This window comes from Rhinatrema bivittatum, chromosome 1, assembly GCF_901001135.1.
Source record: "Rhinatrema bivittatum chromosome 1, aRhiBiv1.1, whole genome shotgun sequence".
Classification (NCBI taxonomy): domain Eukaryota; kingdom Metazoa; phylum Chordata; class Amphibia; order Gymnophiona; family Rhinatrematidae; genus Rhinatrema; species Rhinatrema bivittatum.
This window is the reverse complement of record NC_042615.1, coordinates 143615765-143632816: the sequence shown is the minus strand read 5'-3', so window position 1 is coordinate 143632816 and position 17052 is coordinate 143615765. Positions and strand designations below refer to the sequence as shown.

Genomic DNA, 17052 nt, shown 5'->3' with positions numbered 1-17052 from the left:
TGTCGGCAAGTGCGGCGATCGTTGCGGCTCAGCGAGTTCCAGCTCCTCCTCCCCCAACGTGGCATCTGGCGGTTGGGCCCTTTCCTTCTCCCTCTCTCTTTTTGCGTTGCATGCAGCCATCATTAGCAATTGAAACTTACTTAAAAATGGTGGTAGTCTGCTGGGAAATTGAAAGTTCCGGGTGAAATCGCAGATTTGCGGTTAGGGCTAGTATTTAGCCTGATATGGGGAGCCAGGGAGCGGAGAGGGAGGGAAACATGTCCTCGCTCACTATGGCATCATGTGATCCACCTTCCCCATTTTTTTAACTCATATTTTGCTCCTGCAGGAGCAAGTTACGCAGGAGCAAGTTGCGATCTCCTGGCACAGCAGCAAATGGCCGCTGTACCAGGCGCCTCTAGTCCTGCCCCGCCCCGAACTGCCCCCTTTTAAGGCCCCGGCACTTACATGCGTCCCGGGGTTTACGCGCGTGGCTGGGCCCGTTTGAAAATTGGCCCGGTGCATGCATAAACCCCAGGATTTCTGCACGCCGGGGTTTTAAAATCCAGCCTTTAGTGAATAGCCACTGCTATTACTAGTATTAGTAGCATGGGATCTATTTAATGTTTGGGTACTTGCCAAGTACTTGTAACCTGGATTGGCCACAGTTGGAAACAGGATGCTGGGCTTTATGGACTTCAGCCTGACCCAGTATGGCACTTCTTATGTTCTTATGGATAGAGGTACTGGTTGGGGCTGGATCTGAGGCAAAGGACAAGGCCTGAGGAACAGACAAGGACTGGACAAGGCCAGGACTGGACTAGACAGGCAACAGGGAACAAAAAACCCAACAGGGCATGAGACTGGGCAAGCTATTCCTAGTAGGCCCATAGACAATAAGGTAAGACAGAAAAGCCCAAGAGGGCATAGAGCATGGTAGGGAGGCCTGAGGGGCTACAGAGCAAGGCCAGAAGGCCTGGAAGGGCCCAGAGTGAGGCAAGAGGCCAAGAGAGGCCACAAGGCAAGGCAGGAGGCCTGGAGGCCACAAGGCTAGCCAAGGTAGAATAGTGATCTAAGAGTGGCTAGGTCAGAGAGCCGAAGTGACTCAATGGAAAGGTACTGATGCATTGAGCCGGCTGGGTTAAGTAGGGCTGAGGCTTGTGTATTGTAGGAGCAGTGAGGAAGTAACTGGCAATGTAGTGAGCAAGGCTAACTAAGGACTTCCAGTGGAAGTGCAGCAGGCTGAAATTTGGCACAGGAAGACTGCACAGCAGGCGAAACTGTGATATCATGAATGGTTGATCTAGCACTCTATACAAGAGTCATCACATCAAGACACTTCCATATGACCAAAATCATCATCATACATTGTTTTAAAATACCATCTTAGAAGCGCAGTCCAGATGTATTCCATGCATTAAGAAAGGTGGAAGGAAGGCCAAATGATTACCAGCATGGTTAAAAGGCAAAGTAAAAGCGGTTATTTTAACTAAAAAAAAACTTACTTCAAAAATTGGAAGAAGGATCCATCTGAAGAAAATATGAAAAAGCATAGGAAATGTCAAGTTAAATGTAAAACATTGATAAGACAGGCTAGGAGAGAATTTGAAATGAAATTGGCCAAAGAGGCAAAAACTCATAATAAAAACTTTTAAAAATATATCTGAAGCAGGAAACCTGCGAGGGAGTTGATTGGACTGTTAGATAATTGAGGGGTTAAAGGTGCACTTAGGAAAGATAAGGCCATCGTGTTTACTAATGAGGATGTTGGGGAGATACCGGATCTGGAGACGGTTTACAAGGGTGATGATTCGGATGATCACAGTGAACCTGGAAGATGTAGTAGGCCAGATTGACTAACTGATGAGTAGCAAATCACCCGGACTGGATGGTATACACCCCAGGGTTCTGAAAGAACTAAAAAATGAAATTTCAGACCTATTAGTAAAAATTTATAACCTATCATTAAAATCGTCCATTGAACCTGTAGACTGGAAGGTGGCCAATGTAACCCTGATATTTAAAAAGGGCTCCAGGGGAGATCTGGGAAACTATAGACCAGTGAGCCTGACTTCAGTGCTGGGAAACATAGTGGAAATTATTCTAAAGAACAAAATCAGAGAGGAAGTAATTTTCAAAAGGAGTTATGCACGCAATTTTCAAAAGCCATTTACTTGAGTAAAGTGCACTTACGTGAGTAAATATGGATAATTCAATGGCATCTATTGTAGCAATTTTCAAAAGCCAACTTACTCTATTAAAGTGCATTTACTCAAGTAAGACCCTGTTTTATTCGAGTAAATGCTTTTTAAAATCAGGCCCAGAACATATAGATGGATATAGTTTAAAGGGACCCTGCAAGCATGGCTTTACCCAAGATAAATCTTGCCTCAGAAATCTGCTACATTTTTTTGAAAGGGTTAATAAACTTGTGATAAGGGTGAACTGGTAAATGTAGTAAATTTGGATTTTCAGCAGGCATTTGACAAAGTTCCTTATGAGATGCTTCTAAGAAAAATAAAAAGACATGGGATAGGAGGCTATGCTCTTTTGTAGAGTGCAAACTGGTTAAAAGACAGGAAACAGAGTAGGATTAAATGGTCAGTTTTCTCGGATGGAAAAAGGTAAACAGTGGAGTGTCTCAGGGATCTGTACTTGGACTGGTGCTTTTCAATACATTTATAAATGATCTGGAAAGGAATACGATGAGTGAGGTTATCAAATTTGCAGCTAACATAAAATTGTTCAGAGTAGTTAAATCATATGCATATTGTGATAAATTGCAGGAGGACTTTGCGAGACTGCAAGATTGGGTTTCCAAAAGGCAGATGAAATTTAATGTAGACAAGTGCAAGGTGTTGCATATAGGAAAAAATAACCCATAGTGTAGTTACACAATGTTAGGTTCCATATTAGGATTTACCACCCAACAAAAAGATCTAAGTGTCACAGTGGATAGTACATTGAAATCGAGTTAAATTTTAGCATGGGTTTTACTTAATGGATGTGTTAAAAATAGGAGTCCCTGCAAGATGCAATAAGCTAATGGGATGCAAACCTAGTATGAGTAAAAAGAGTGTGCTAAATGAAAAAAAACACGCTAAATGTGAGTTAACCTGAAAAAATTGCAGAATAGTGCTTTAAAAGGTGCAAGGCATGCCAAGTTAAATCAAATCTACAGCCAAACAGTACATGTTTTGGTGCTGTGCATCCCTAATGGCTATAGTTGCCAGTTCCAGAGAGCTTACTTTTTGATTTCACTTGGATGCCTTGCCGCAATGGCCTTGCATGCAAGATTGTGCCCAAGTTGGGATGCCCAGTACCAATCTTGCAAGCAAGTCCATTTTGGTTATATTCCTTCCAACTTCAAGCACTTACCTTCTTACTCCTGTAGTTTGTTAACTCCTTGGCTAGAGGTGGATTCAAAGTTAACTCTCATTTCTGGTGGCCATGATATTCTATTGCTGTGCCCATGAGGTAGTGTTTAGCTGTTTCTACCTCATTGAGCACAGTAATAGAATGACTTTGGCAACTAAAAATGTGAGTTGACTCCATGTCAGACCAAAGAAGGAGTTATATTTCCAATGTAAGCTCTCTGGGGAAGGCACCTTCAGCGGAATAGTATGCCTTTTGGTGGTGTGCATCCCAACTTTGGTGCAGAGTTCAGCTAAAGGTGCCATTTCCAGAAAGCTTCTGCATTGTTAAGCTGTAGTTCCAGTCCCAGAGAGAATTTATGTTGGGCATTTACTGGGTCTGAGGTGGAGTAGCACTCTGAGCACAACAATAGATAACATTGGCCATCAGAAATGTGAGTATGCTCTACCTCAGACCTAGGAGTTACATTTTGTTTTCCTGAACAGCTTGACAGTATGCGCGCAGTGCTAAAGTGTGAACTGTTAGGACAACCTATGCTTTCTTCATTTAGCTATAGATGCCTTTCCCAAAGAGCTTATTATTTTATTTTACTTGCCATTCTTTGTCAGAATGGCCTTGTTAGGATGTATAGCACCAGTCTCACGTGCAATAACATTTTGGCAAGGCATGGCAAAAAAACTCAAACCATAAGCTCTCTAAGGTGGGCATCTTCAGCTGAACGGTAATAATTTTGGCACTGCGCATCTGACTTTAGTGAACTGTTCCCCCAAAGAGTTTATGCTTTGATATGTTAGCTGTAGATGCCTGAAATCAAAGCATAAGTTCTTTGGGGTACTTTTCATTCCTTGCCAAAATAGCCTTGGATGCAAGAACTTGCTCTATGAAGTGGGCACTTACAGCCAGCTGTAGATGCCCCTGGAATGGGCATCTACAGTTAAACAGTGTGCCAGAGCTGGGATGCACAGTGCCAGTGTGTACTGTTCAGCTGTAGGTGCCTGCCCCAAGAGCTTACAATGGAGATTAAACTCATGGATCCGAGGTGGAGTAAACATATTTCTGGTGGCAAAAGTTATTCTATTGCTTTACCCAGTCTGGCAGAAGAAGCTAGATACTACCACACTGGGCTTAGCAATAGTATAACATGACCACAAGAAATGTGAGTTAAATTTCCAGCATTAGGAAAATGTGCCTGAAGCTGTCTGCCCTTTTATACACCTCCCTGCATTGCTGGGGAATAGTTAATGCCTTCTTTTACATGGGATTTGCATATATCCATGCTAATCATACTGCAGGATTTTTTTACGCTAAAACCCATATTATATACCTAGGAAAGGTTAGCGCCAAAAATCCCACTCCAAAACAATAGAGTCAACATGGCTTACATTGGTCCTCTTGCTTGCTAAAAGTTGGCTATTACTGCTTTCATAACCATTGGATTTAGGGAGCCTTTTCCCCTATTGTAAGATGTACTGCTTGATTATTGCCTCTATTCATGGTGAACATAAGAACATAAGAAATGTCATACTGGGTCAGACCAAGGGTCCATCAAGACCAATATCCTGTTTTCAACAGTGGCCAATCCAAGTCACAAGTACCTAGCAAGAACTCAAACATTAGATAGATCACAAGCTACTATTGCGTATTAATTACCATAATAGCAGTTTATAGATGTATCCCTGAGGAACTTAGCCAAACCTTTTTTAAACCCAGTTACACTAAATGCTATAACCACATCCTCTGGCAACGAATTCCAGATCTTAACTATGTGCTGAGTGAAAAAGAATTTTCTTCAATTTGTTTTAAATGAGCTATTTGCTAACTTCATGGAGTGTCCCTTGGTCCTTCTATTATCTGAGAGAGTAAATAACCAATTTTCATTAACTTGTTCAAGTCCTTTCATGATTTTGTAGACTTCTATCATATCCCTCTCAGTCTCTAAACTGAACAGCCCTAACTTCTTTAGTCTTTCATAATAGGGCAGCCATTCCATGCCCCTTATCATTTTGGTCGCCCTTCTCTGCACGTTCTCCAGTGCAGCTATAAAAAGTATAGGAGATTTGTGAGGCAAGACTTCCCTTGGGTAAATCCATGTTGGCTGTGTCCCTTTAAACAATGTCTATCTAAATGTTTTGTGATTTTATTCTTTATAACAGTTTCCATGATTTTTCCTGGCACTGAAGTCAGGCTCACTGGTCTATAGTTTCCCGGATCACCCCTATTTCCCTTTTTAAATATAGGGGTTACATTGGCCATCTTCCAATCTTCAGGTACATCGGATGATTTTAATGATAGGTTACAAATTTTTACTAACAGTTCTGAAATTTCATTTTTCAGTTCTTTCAGAACCCTGGGGTGTATACCATCTGATCCAGGTGATTTACTATTCTTTAATTTGTCAATCAGATCTACCAGATCTTCCAGGTTCATCGTGATTTGGTTTAGTTGATCTGAACCATCACCCTTGAAAACCTTCTCCGGAATGGTTATCCTCTTCAGTAAACACGGAAGCAATCGTTTAATCTTTCCGCGATGGCCTTATTCCCTCTAAGTGCCCCTTTAACCCCTTGATCATCCAATGGTCCAACTGACTCCCTCACAGGCTTTCTGCTTTGGATATATTTTAAAAAGTTTTTATTGTGAGTTTTTGCCTCTATGGCCAACTTCTTTTCAAATTTCCTCTTAGCCTTTCTTATCTTAGCCTGTCCTTTATTTCAGTTTCCTCCAAAAACAATGTCAAACCAACTTTCAGCTTGTTATTGTGGTAAATAATAGGTGATGAGAAGCTCATAGCCCTTAGCCTAAACCAACTGGTACAACCAGCTAGAACCACCCTTTCATTACAAACTTATTTGCAAAACAGAACTGGCAGGCAGGCATGGAGCAGGAGTCAGAGCCTCAGCCCTTGCCAGGCTGTAAAAAAAAAAAAAAAAAATCACACCTAAGATGCAACTTGCTACATAATTCCTCCTGTCATTTACTCTATCCAATGCACGACCTGTGCAGGCACGACTTTCACCACCCTCTCCTTTCACCATTGTCCCCGCCAAGGTTGCGCATGTTGGGGCTCACCCCAGCGTACCAACCCCCTGCAAGCATGAGACATCAAGGGAGCCCACGCCCTAGGCTCGCAAGAGCTTGCAGCTGAGCCAAGAGGTAGGAGGCACGGCTGGATCGCTGCAGGTGCAGCACCTGTCCCAGCTGCCGCAGCGTTTCTTGCCTCCTGATTTTCTATTCAAGGTGTACAGCCTGCCCAAGGTTATCAAAGTGCTCTCTGCAATGAACGGCCTTTGGAAAGAAATCTTGGTGGAAACTGGACTTGGTATGTTACTTTATTTCTTAGTTGAGCAGCAATATCATATGAAGGTTTAGATATAAATGCAAACTTAATATCTGAAATTAAAATATTTAACATACTGTATACAGTATATTTTAAATGTACATATAGTCTGTTTTCTCTCTCTGTCTCTCTGTCTTTCTCTCTCTAATATATATATTCTGGCATGACAGTTGCATATTAAACTTTAAAAATAAAAGAGCAACATTTTAGGTATGAAAAGTAATTTAAAAGAGCAGAACATATAAACTTGCAGGTAGCTGACAGAATGAAAAAAATATTGGAATTAGAAAATCTTAACGTGAAAATGATAAACCTTCCCTCCTTCCTCAACCCCTGCTATTATGATAAAGACAGCAATTACGTACTGAAATAAATTTATGCAGGTTGGATTTTCCTGATGGTGAGGCATATCAATGTTGCCTCTGCAGATGGGGACAGGAACAAGTCTGAGTGAATCTGGCAGCAACAGGACCAAAGGGAGTCAGCAGATTCTTGTAGGTTACCCAGAGCTGCTGCTGGCTGTGTGGTTTCCTTTGGAAAAGTTTACCATGCTTCTGATAAACTGAATGTGCCATGTGGAGACACTCTGGGACAATAAGAGGTGCTGTCAACACGATACATTATTTTATTATAAATCACTGCTAGCAATTTAGAAAAAGCAACACAGAAAAGTTTTGTAAAAATGAGAACTTTGTTCAGTGAAACCCAATGATTTTATCCAGAGATTCTAGACAGCGGAAACTATACTGGAGTAAGACAGCGGGAACTATACTGGAGTAAGTGTGAATGCAGTACTGAGATCTGTTGGTGCTCTTCGAATGATTTACAATTGAAAAAAAGGTATGATTCAAATTAGCTGAAAATAAATAGACCATTCAAGGAGTTTGGAACCCAAGATACCCGATTCATGTTCTCCAAGAGTTGGCGGACCCATGCTGATAGCTTTTCAGGAATTTTGCTGAGAATCTGCAGATATTGCCAAAGACATAGAAACATAGAAACATAGAAATGACAGCAGAAGAAGACCAAACGGCTCATCCAGTCTGCCCAGCAAGCTTTGCACTTTTTTTTTCTCATACTTATCTGTTTCTCATACTTATCTGTTTCTCATACTTATCTGTTTCTCATACTTATCTGTTTCTCTTGGCTCTTAGTAACCTTTTGGTTCTATTTCCCTTCCACCCCCACCATTAATGTAGAAAGCAGTGTTGGAACTGCATTTAAGTGAAATATCCAGCTTAATTAGATTGGGGTAGTAACCGCCACAATAAGCAAGCTACACCCATGCTTATTTGTTTACCCAGAGTATGTAATTCAGTCCTTGTTGGTTGTTGTCTGTATATAGATCCACTTTTCTTCATTCCCCCTGTCGTTGAAGCAGAGAGCTATGCTGGATATGTGTGATGTATCGGTCTTTCTCCCCTGCCATTGAAGCAGAGAGCTATGCTGGATATGCGTGAAGTATCGGTCTTTCTCCCCTGCTGTTGAAGCAGAGCTATGCTGGATATGCTTGAAGTTTCGGTCTTTCTCCCCTGCCGTTGAAGCAGAGAGCTATGCTGGATATGTGTGAAGTATCGGTCTTTCTCCCCTGCCGTTGAAGCAGAGAGCTATGCTGGATATGTGTGAAGTATCGGTCTTTCTCCCCTGCTGTTCAAGCAGAGAGCTATGCTGGATATGCGTGAAGTATTGGTCTTTCTCCCCTGCCGTTGAAGCAGAGAGCTATGCTGGATATGCTTCTCTGTACATCCTCTGACTTAATATCGTGGTGATATTAACATATAGAAACATAGAAACATAGACATGATGGCAGAAGAAGACCAAACGGCCCATCCAGTCTGCCCAGCAAGCTTTCGCACTTTTTTTTCTCTCACATACTTATCTGTTTCTCTTGGCTCTTAGTAACCTTTTCTTTAAATTCTATTTCCATTCAACCCCCGCCATTAATGTAGAGAGCAGTGTTGGACCTGCATCTAAGTGAAATAGCTTAATTTAGTTAGGGGTATTAACCACCGCAATAAGCAAGCTACACCCATGCTTATCTGTTTATTCATACAATGTAATTCAGTCCTTGTTGATTGTTGCCTGAATATAGATCCACCTTTCCTCATTCCCCCCTGCCGTTGAAGCAGAGGGCTATGCGGGATATGCGTGAAGTGTCAAACTTCCTCCCCTGCTGTTGAAGCAGAGAGCTATGCTGGCTTTTTAGTCAGAGGAACTAAAAGATTAAAAAAAACATTTTTTTTTTAAATGTGGAGGGGGGTTAGGTTAGAAAAACGGATGCTCAATTTTATGAGCATCTATTTTCCTAACCCATGGTTGTGCACAGGTTAGGAAAATGAACGCTCGTAAAATTGAGTGTCCATTTTCCAAACCCTCTGACAGCCACCTTTCCCGGGTTTCCATTGCTAAGGAGGCGCTAGGGGCAAAGTTGCTGCAAACTCTGGAAACTCCAGCAAAATGCAATCTAGATGGGACAAAAGTGCTGTAAATTTGAAAGCTTGCTGACACAGGGCATAAGCCAAATATAAAGGCTGATACAATAAAGTGCACGGGAAAACAGGCGCTCAGTGTTGAGCACCAGCTTTCCTAATGCGCACCCAGCCAGCTCTCCTGGGCGCACGATACTGTATTTAAATGAGGGGTCGCGCTATAAAGGAGGCACTAGGGACAATAACACGCCCCTTGCGCCTCCTTAGCAATGGAAGCCCGGGAAAGATGGCTGTCAGAGGGTTTGGAAAATGGATGCTCAATTTTACGAGCGTTTATTTTCCTAACCTGTGCACAACCATGGGTTAGGAAAATAGATGCACATAAAATTGAGCATCCGTTTTTCTAACCTAACCCGCCTGCACATTTAAAAAAAAATGTTTTTTTTAATCTTTTAGTTCCTCTGACTTAATATTGCCACGACATTAAGTCAGAGGATGTACAGAGAAGCAGTATTTTCTGCTTCTCTGTACACTTTTTTCAGCTGCTCAGAAATTAACGCCTGCCCTTGGGCAGACACTAATTTCTAAGTGTAAAATGTGCGGATCAGGCACACATTTTTGTTCTGTATCCCGGGCGAATAACTAATAGCTTCATCAACAAGCATTTGCATGAGATGAGCATTATTAGTTTCGGGGGGGGGGGGGGGGGGTTGGATGTGTGCTTTGAATGCACTAAACCCTTAGGGCTAGATTTTAAAAGCCCTGTGCACGCCGGCGGCCTATTTTGAATAGGCCGCCGGCGTGCGCAAAGCCCTGGGACACGCGTATGTCCCGGGGCTTAGTAAAAGGGGCGGGAGGCGGTATGTCCAGAGGCGTGTCGGCAGTCCGGAGGCGTGTCCTGGGGGCATGTCCGGGGTCAGGGGGCGGTCCGGGGCGGGTCCTGGGACGTGGTGATGGTTCGGGGACGGGCGGGGGGGGGGCGGTCCCAAGTCCCCCGGCACTGCGGCCTGTGCCAGGGGATGCCGAGGCGGCGCAGGCAAGTTACGCCTGCTTCAAGCAGCGTAACTTGCACAACAAAAGGTAGGGGGGGATTTAGGTAGGGCTGGGGGGTGGGGTAGATAGGGGAAGGGAGGGGAAGGGGGGGGGACGCGGAAGGAAAGTTCCCTCCGAGGCCGCTCCGATTTCAGAGCGGCCTCGGAGGGAACGGAGGCAGGCTGCGCGGCTCAGCGCGCGCAGGCTGCCGATTTTGCGCAGGCTTGCGCGCGCCGACCCCGGATTTTATAAGATATGTGCGGCTACGTGCGTATCTTATAAAATCCGGCGTATTCTTGTTGGCGCCGGTTGCGCCAACAAAAGTACGTGCGCGCGTACTGTTTTAATATCTACCTCTTATTGTGTCAGGGGTAGTGGACTCGCATAAAAAGTGTGCTCAGCTGAGCACACTTTACTATATCGGCCTGATAGTCTTTAGCAGTGTAATATTTTTCAGAAGGAGCTCTTGTAGTGGAGTTCTTCAGCTTTTCTTCCAGTGGAAGTTAATGAGATCAGAACAAGTTTATTGGCTACTGTTTCCACTTCCCATTCTGCGGTGAGGTTTGATTTGGCTACACGGTATGGAGCGGATTTTAAAAGGGTTGTGCGCGCATAGGCTCGGCGACGCGCGCAAGCCCCGGGACGCGCGTATGTGGGCGGGGACCGAGGCCTCCGGCACAGCCCAGAGGCAGGCATAAATAAAGAAAGAAAGGTAGGGGGGGATTTAGATAGGGCTGGGGGGCAGGTTAGATAGGGAAAGGGAGGGGAAGGTGGGGGGTGGGGGGGCGGAGGGAATGGGGAAAGCCATCGGGGCTCCCCTAGGGCTCGGTGCACGCAAGGTGCACAAGTGTGCACCCCCTTGCGTGCGCTGACCCCGGATTTTATAACATTCATAATAAAAGCTTATATAAAAAAAAACAAAAACAAGGTAATAAGATACATAGACATAATAAAATCTCAAGCTGCCACATAATAAAAAGGGACAAACCTGCAATTCTTAATAAAATGCTTGCTTTAGTAAAAAGCTTTTTAAAAGACGTCCAGAATTTTATAAGTAGAGTGTTCGAAAAATGGATGCCGCAACTGAAAAGGCAAAGTCCCTTGTCAAAAGACGAGCATGATGAACAGAAGGTACATCAAGTAGTCCTCATTGTGAAGTTCTCAGCTGATGTGATGGCTTATATATTTTTGCAAGGCATTGGACTCTGGACAAGAATCTGAGGTTAACAATTTAAAGATTGTCATACCAATTTTGTAAGAAATTCGCTGTTGAATTGGTAATGATTTCAGTTTGTCAAGTACATGAGCGGTATGTTCATAACGTTTTGTTCCGGTAACAGTCACGCAGCTGCATTAAGTAACAATTGTAGTGGGTGTAAAGAATTAAATGGAAGACCTAAATAAAGACTGTTGCAGTAGTCAATATGAGGAAAAAGTATCAACGAGCAATGGTAAGAAAGTCATGACTATGCAAAAGATGTTAAAGACCTGCTAGTACACTCAATTTGAAAAATCCTATTTTAATTTTGGACTTGATTTGTGGCTGAAAAGAAAGGACAATCCAAACACCTAAGCTTTTTTTTAGGAACATTAATTGGAAAACTCAAATTATTAATTGTCTTTGCCATATTTAAAGAAAGTTTGTTTTGATGTAACCACTGTTTGAGAGAAGAAATGCAGATGTGAAGATGTTCAAGAGTTTTGTCTCAGGTTGAATGTAATCAGATGAAAAATTGAATGCCATCTGCATATATTTAATATCCATCGGTAACACTGGCAAGAAGTTTTGCAATTGGAGCCAAGCGGATGCTAAATAAAACTACTGATAAAGCAGAGCTTGTGGAACTCCAGATTTCAAAATTTGTCACATAGAAAATTTTTTACTGAATTTGACTTGGTGTGTCCAATTGCTAAGATATTCTGTGAACCAATTTAAGATGTTTCCTGAGATACCGCATTCTTGTAGCCGGTATCTAAGAATCCTGTGACCGACAGTATCAAAGGCAGAAGAAATATCTAGAGAAACAAGTAAAAATTGGTGACCAGTATCTAGGCCTCGTCTGATGGTATCTATTAACAATACTAGAAGAAGTTCAGTATTCATGGAACGTCTAAATCCGAACTGATGGGGATCAAGTATTTCTTTTTTTCTATGAATTCTGTCAATTGCTGTAATACAGCACTTTCAATAACTTTGGAGGTAAATGGTAAAGATGAAATAGGCCTATAGTTTAGTGGGTCAGAAGAATCCAGACCTGCCTTTTTTAAGTGTGGTTTAACAACTGCCTTTTTTAAACAGTTTGGAACACAGCTAGATTGGAGTGATTTATTAACTATGGTTGTTAATGATGGAGTAATGGTGTCTTTAATTGCTTTAAAGAGGGCAATTGGAGAATTGGTAGAGCGACAGTAAACATTATTCACTGAAGAAATAATTTTAGATATTTCAAGTTGAGATACATCATCAAAAGATGACCAAATTGAACTAGATAGAGAAGGGGGATTAAGAACATAAGAAATTGCCATGCTGGGTCAGACCAAGAGTCCATCAAGCCCAGCATCCTGTTTCCATCAGAGGCCAAACCAAGCCACAAGAACCTGGCAATTACCCAAACACCAAGAAGATCCCATACTGCAGATGCCAGTATTAGTAGAGGCCATTCCCTAAGTCAACTTGATTAATAACAGTTAAAGGACTTCTCCTCCAAGAACTTATCCAAACCTTTTTTAAACCCAGCTATACTAACTGCACTAACCACATCCTCTGGCAACAAATTCCTGAGCTTAATTGTGCATTGAGTGAAAAAGAATTTTCTCTGATTAGTCTTAAATGTGCTACTTACTAACTTCATGGTGTGCCCCCTAGTCCTTCTATTATTCGAAAGTGTAAATAACCGATTCACATCTACTCATTCAGGACCTCTCATGATTTTAAAGACCTCTATCATATCCCCCCTCAGCTGTCTCTTCTCCAAGCTGAACAGCCCTAACCTCTTCAGCCTTTCCTCGTAGGGGAGCTGTTCCATCCCCTTTATCATTTTGGTTGCCCTTCTCTGTACCTTCTCCATCGCAACTGTATCTTTTTTGAGATGCGGCGATCAGAATTGGAGCAATACAGAGGCATTATGACATTTTCTGTTTTATTAACCATTCCCTTCCTAATAATTCCTAACATTCTGTTTGCTTTTTTGACTGCTGCAGCACACTGAGCCGATGGTTTCAAAGTATTATTCACTATGATGCCTAGATCTTTTTCCTGGGTGGTAGCTCCTAATATGGAACCTAACATCATGTAACTACAGCAAGGGTTATTTTTCCCTATATGCAATACTTTTCACTTGTCCATATTAAATTTCATTTGCCGTTTGGATGCCCAATCTTCCAGTCTTGCAAGGTCCTCCTGTAATATATCATAATCTGCTTGTGATTTAACTATTGGATTGTTATACCAAGGAGAAACATTGGCAAAAGTCAAACTAAGGTTCTCAATTTTTAAGGAAAAAAACTTCCAAAAAGCTTCTGTGGATGGCGTACCAGTGAGAGGTAGACAAGTTTCATGGTACAAGTTAGATTTTTAGCTAACTAAAATAATGCCTTAGAATTGTAGCCAATATGCCTGATTTTTTCGGCATAAAAATTCTTTTTAGCTTCTAATGTCTCTGATCGATACTTAGCCAGTAAAAGTCTGAAATTGATTGCACTTATAGATGAAGGAGATTTCTGCCAAGAACATTTGCTTTTCCTCAGAGACTTTCTAAGGAGAATCAATGTGGGAGTAAGCCATGGATGGGGTTTCCTATTATTGTTGGAAACAGGTCTGAGAGGGGCAATAGAGTCAAGCACTGAAGTGACGGAATCAGTCCAACTAACAAGTCGTCTAGGTCATCAGGTAAGGCAGAATCTAGAAAAGGTTGTAAGTCTTCTCTTCAGTGGCAAGAAGGGAAAAGAAGGACCCAATTACACCTCACTCTACTCTCCATCCCATGAATCTGCACAGAAGAGGCTACATATTTAAATGTTTGTTTTTACTTTTGTACTGTGCAATTATTTTTTATTTCATATATCTAGTGTGTGCTATGAGTTCCTTTTTAACCTAATTAGTGTTTGTTGTATGAAAGAGATGTGTTTCTGATCTATGTGCACACTAACTTGTGTGGCACAGATATGACTGCATATAGTAGTGCTTCTACCCAATAGGGAGTTGTCAGTGGTAGTGAATCCTGCTTGCTAATATATCTGTGCAGTATGCCAATGCTGCTTGGGGCTTTTGATATCCATGCATGGCTATATATATGTAGTCCCATGAATATGTGCATGATTGAGAAGATAAAAAATGTATATATGTAAAAGGGCTTGAATGCTTGTAGAAAGTGTGTAAATTTGCAAGGTGTGGCTGAAAGATGGGGGGGAATATACCTATAATAGGATAAGATAGGATAAGAGAGATGATTTGCAAGTTACATAGACTAAAACAGGTGTTAAAATAGGGTGGGTCCAATATTCAAAGATATATGGTTATCTAAATTATCCGGATTTTAATTATCCGGTTAACTTAGAATGGATATTCAGCAGCATGGCTAGGCTGCTGAATATAATCAGATAAATGCTAGTTAACCGGATAAGTTTTATCTGGATAGTGTTAGACCTGCTATTTAACTGGTCTAATTTATTCAGTTAACTTAACCGGATAGGGCTGAATATAGGCACTTATCCAATTATGTTCAAACATTTTTATTAAGGGTTTACAAAAGATCAGGTTACATTCGTCTGGGCGCAGGTTGTTCTGCCTCTACCCCCAGCAATACTGACAACAAATACAGCAATGGCGGAACCAAACCAGGAACCCCCAACCCACCCTCCCCACCCACCCCCCCTTCTTCGTTGACTCAAGTCCAGTTGCCTCTCTGAAGGAATCCCAGTACATACCAAATGTTTGTACGTTCATACCCAACGTGGGATGTAAAAAAAAGAAAAAATGAAGAAATCCTAGAAAATGTCGGACCAATCTCGAGGTGTGGTAATGTCAATTGTTGAGAATACGACTCCGAGCCTGATGAGAAAGCGATTGTAGGTATGGCTCCCAGACATCTAAGAACCGCTTCCGTAGGCGAGGAGGTCCCTTGGCGGAAAAAGACTCCATATGCATCATTGTATATAAGAGGTTTCTCCACACCCAGAAAGAGGGTGGATCCACCTCCTTCCACTGTAAGAGAATTACTTTTTTCCCCACCGCACTTGCTTTTTGGAGAAAAAGGCGAACTCCCAGATCTCGAAGCCGGGAATCCGGGAGGTACCCAAACAGCAACCACCGAGGTGCAATAGGAATCGAAATCCCCAAGAGCCCGGCTAGGTATTTGGCAATACGAGTTCAAAAGCGCAGGACCATGGGACAGGACCAAAACACATGGGTAAAAGTGCCAGTACGGCCGGGGCATCGGAGACAGCAGGGGGAACTCGCAATCCGCTGCTGGTAAGCCCGTAAAGGCGAAATATAGGCCCGTCCCAAGAATTTAAATAACAACTCCCGATAGGAGCTACAACTCGAGATCTGAGAGATTCCCCGATAGCAAGTGCGTAACACATCCGCTGTCATCAGAAATTCCCCATCCACATTCCATCTAGCAGCCATAACCTCAAAGAAATCACTGGCAAAGGTTTTAGTGAAACTTTTGTAATAAAAAGAGAGGGACGGGGCCTTAGACTGCGATAGATGCAACCTCTCTTCCAAGGTCTGAAACACTCTATGTTGCAGAAAGGCAGGTGGTAGCGACCTTATATAATGGTCAAGTTGCAGATAAGGGAAGAAATCCTTACGTTCCACCCCATAAAGTTCCCGGAGTTCTGACCAGGAAAGTCTGTGACCCTCCAAGTGGTAAAGGTGTCCCAAATAAGTAATACCGAGAATTTGCCACCTTTGAAAGGCCCGAGACTGGCTGCCCGGCGTAAATGCCGGGTTCCCTTTCACCGCCAGTAAGTATGCACAAACCTGGGGGAGCTGTAGTAATTTAGTAAGAGCAACCCAAGCCTTCCGAAGAGGAGAGACAAGCACCGATTGGAGGAACACACAGGGTAAGGAGCGGCCTTCCTCCTGCAACGCACAAGTGAGCGCTATGGGATGCGTGACCGCCCCATCCGCCTCCAGGGATGTATAAGTGGCCTCCCCCAACAACCAGTCCCGGATAAGACGCATATTACAAGCCAAATTGTAGAGCTGCATATCCGGCACGCCCAGGCCCCCATGTCCCCATCTCCTCCGCAGCCAAACCAGGGGTAACCTCGCCTTTCCCCCCCTCCAAAGAAAGCGCAGTAAGGCGCTATCCAACTGGCGCCCGTCTGTTTGTGTAAGGTGAATAGGCAAATTTTGCATAATGTAGAGCCACTTAGGGAGAATCACCATTTTATAAAGGTGTACCCGCCCACTAAGAGAGAGAGGCAAGTGTCCCCACCTTGTCAAGGTATCCCGTGTCTGCTTGAGAAGCGGAGGAATATTTACCGAGTATACCCGGGCGGGATTCACAGGGAGATTAATGCCCAAATAGCGGAATTCACTCGTCGCCCACTGTAAGGGAAAAGAACCCGGCCAAGTCTCCTGCAGAGCCGCCGGATACGCGAGCGCCAAAGACTTCCCCCAATTAAGTCGAAGGCCCGAAAATTCCCCAAAAACAGCCGTGACATCCAGCAGTTTAGGGAGGGAAGTGTGCGGATTAGTGAGATAAACCAGCAAATCATCTGCGAATGCCATGCATTTAAAAATGGTTTGAGATAGTCGAACCCCTCGTATGCCTGGCGTCCGGTGTATAGTCAAAAGAAGGGGTTCTAATTGTAGGACAAATAACAGGGGGGAAAGAGGACACCCCTGTCTCGTACCCCGCAAAATCGGGAAAGGAGCAGAGCGTCCAC

General features: G+C 43.0%; 1 protein-coding gene across 3 annotated transcripts in view; it reads left to right on the top strand.

Annotated features, from left to right (window-relative positions):
* Nucleotides 1–6490: 6490 nt before the first annotated feature.
* CWH43 (cell wall biogenesis 43 C-terminal homolog) overlaps nucleotides 6491–17052 on the top strand; it is a 158289-nt gene continuing 147727 nt past the window's right edge. For 2 of the 3 annotated variants that reach the window (XM_029587890.1, XM_029587881.1), the window contains exon 1: nucleotides 6491–6673. In XM_029587890.1, coding sequence (XP_029443750.1) covers nucleotides 6631–6673 — 43 coding nt within the window. In that variant the 5' untranslated portion in view covers nucleotides 6491–6630. The remainder of the gene's footprint in view (nucleotides 6674–17052) is intronic. The other variant, XM_029587899.1, reaches the window with a different exon arrangement.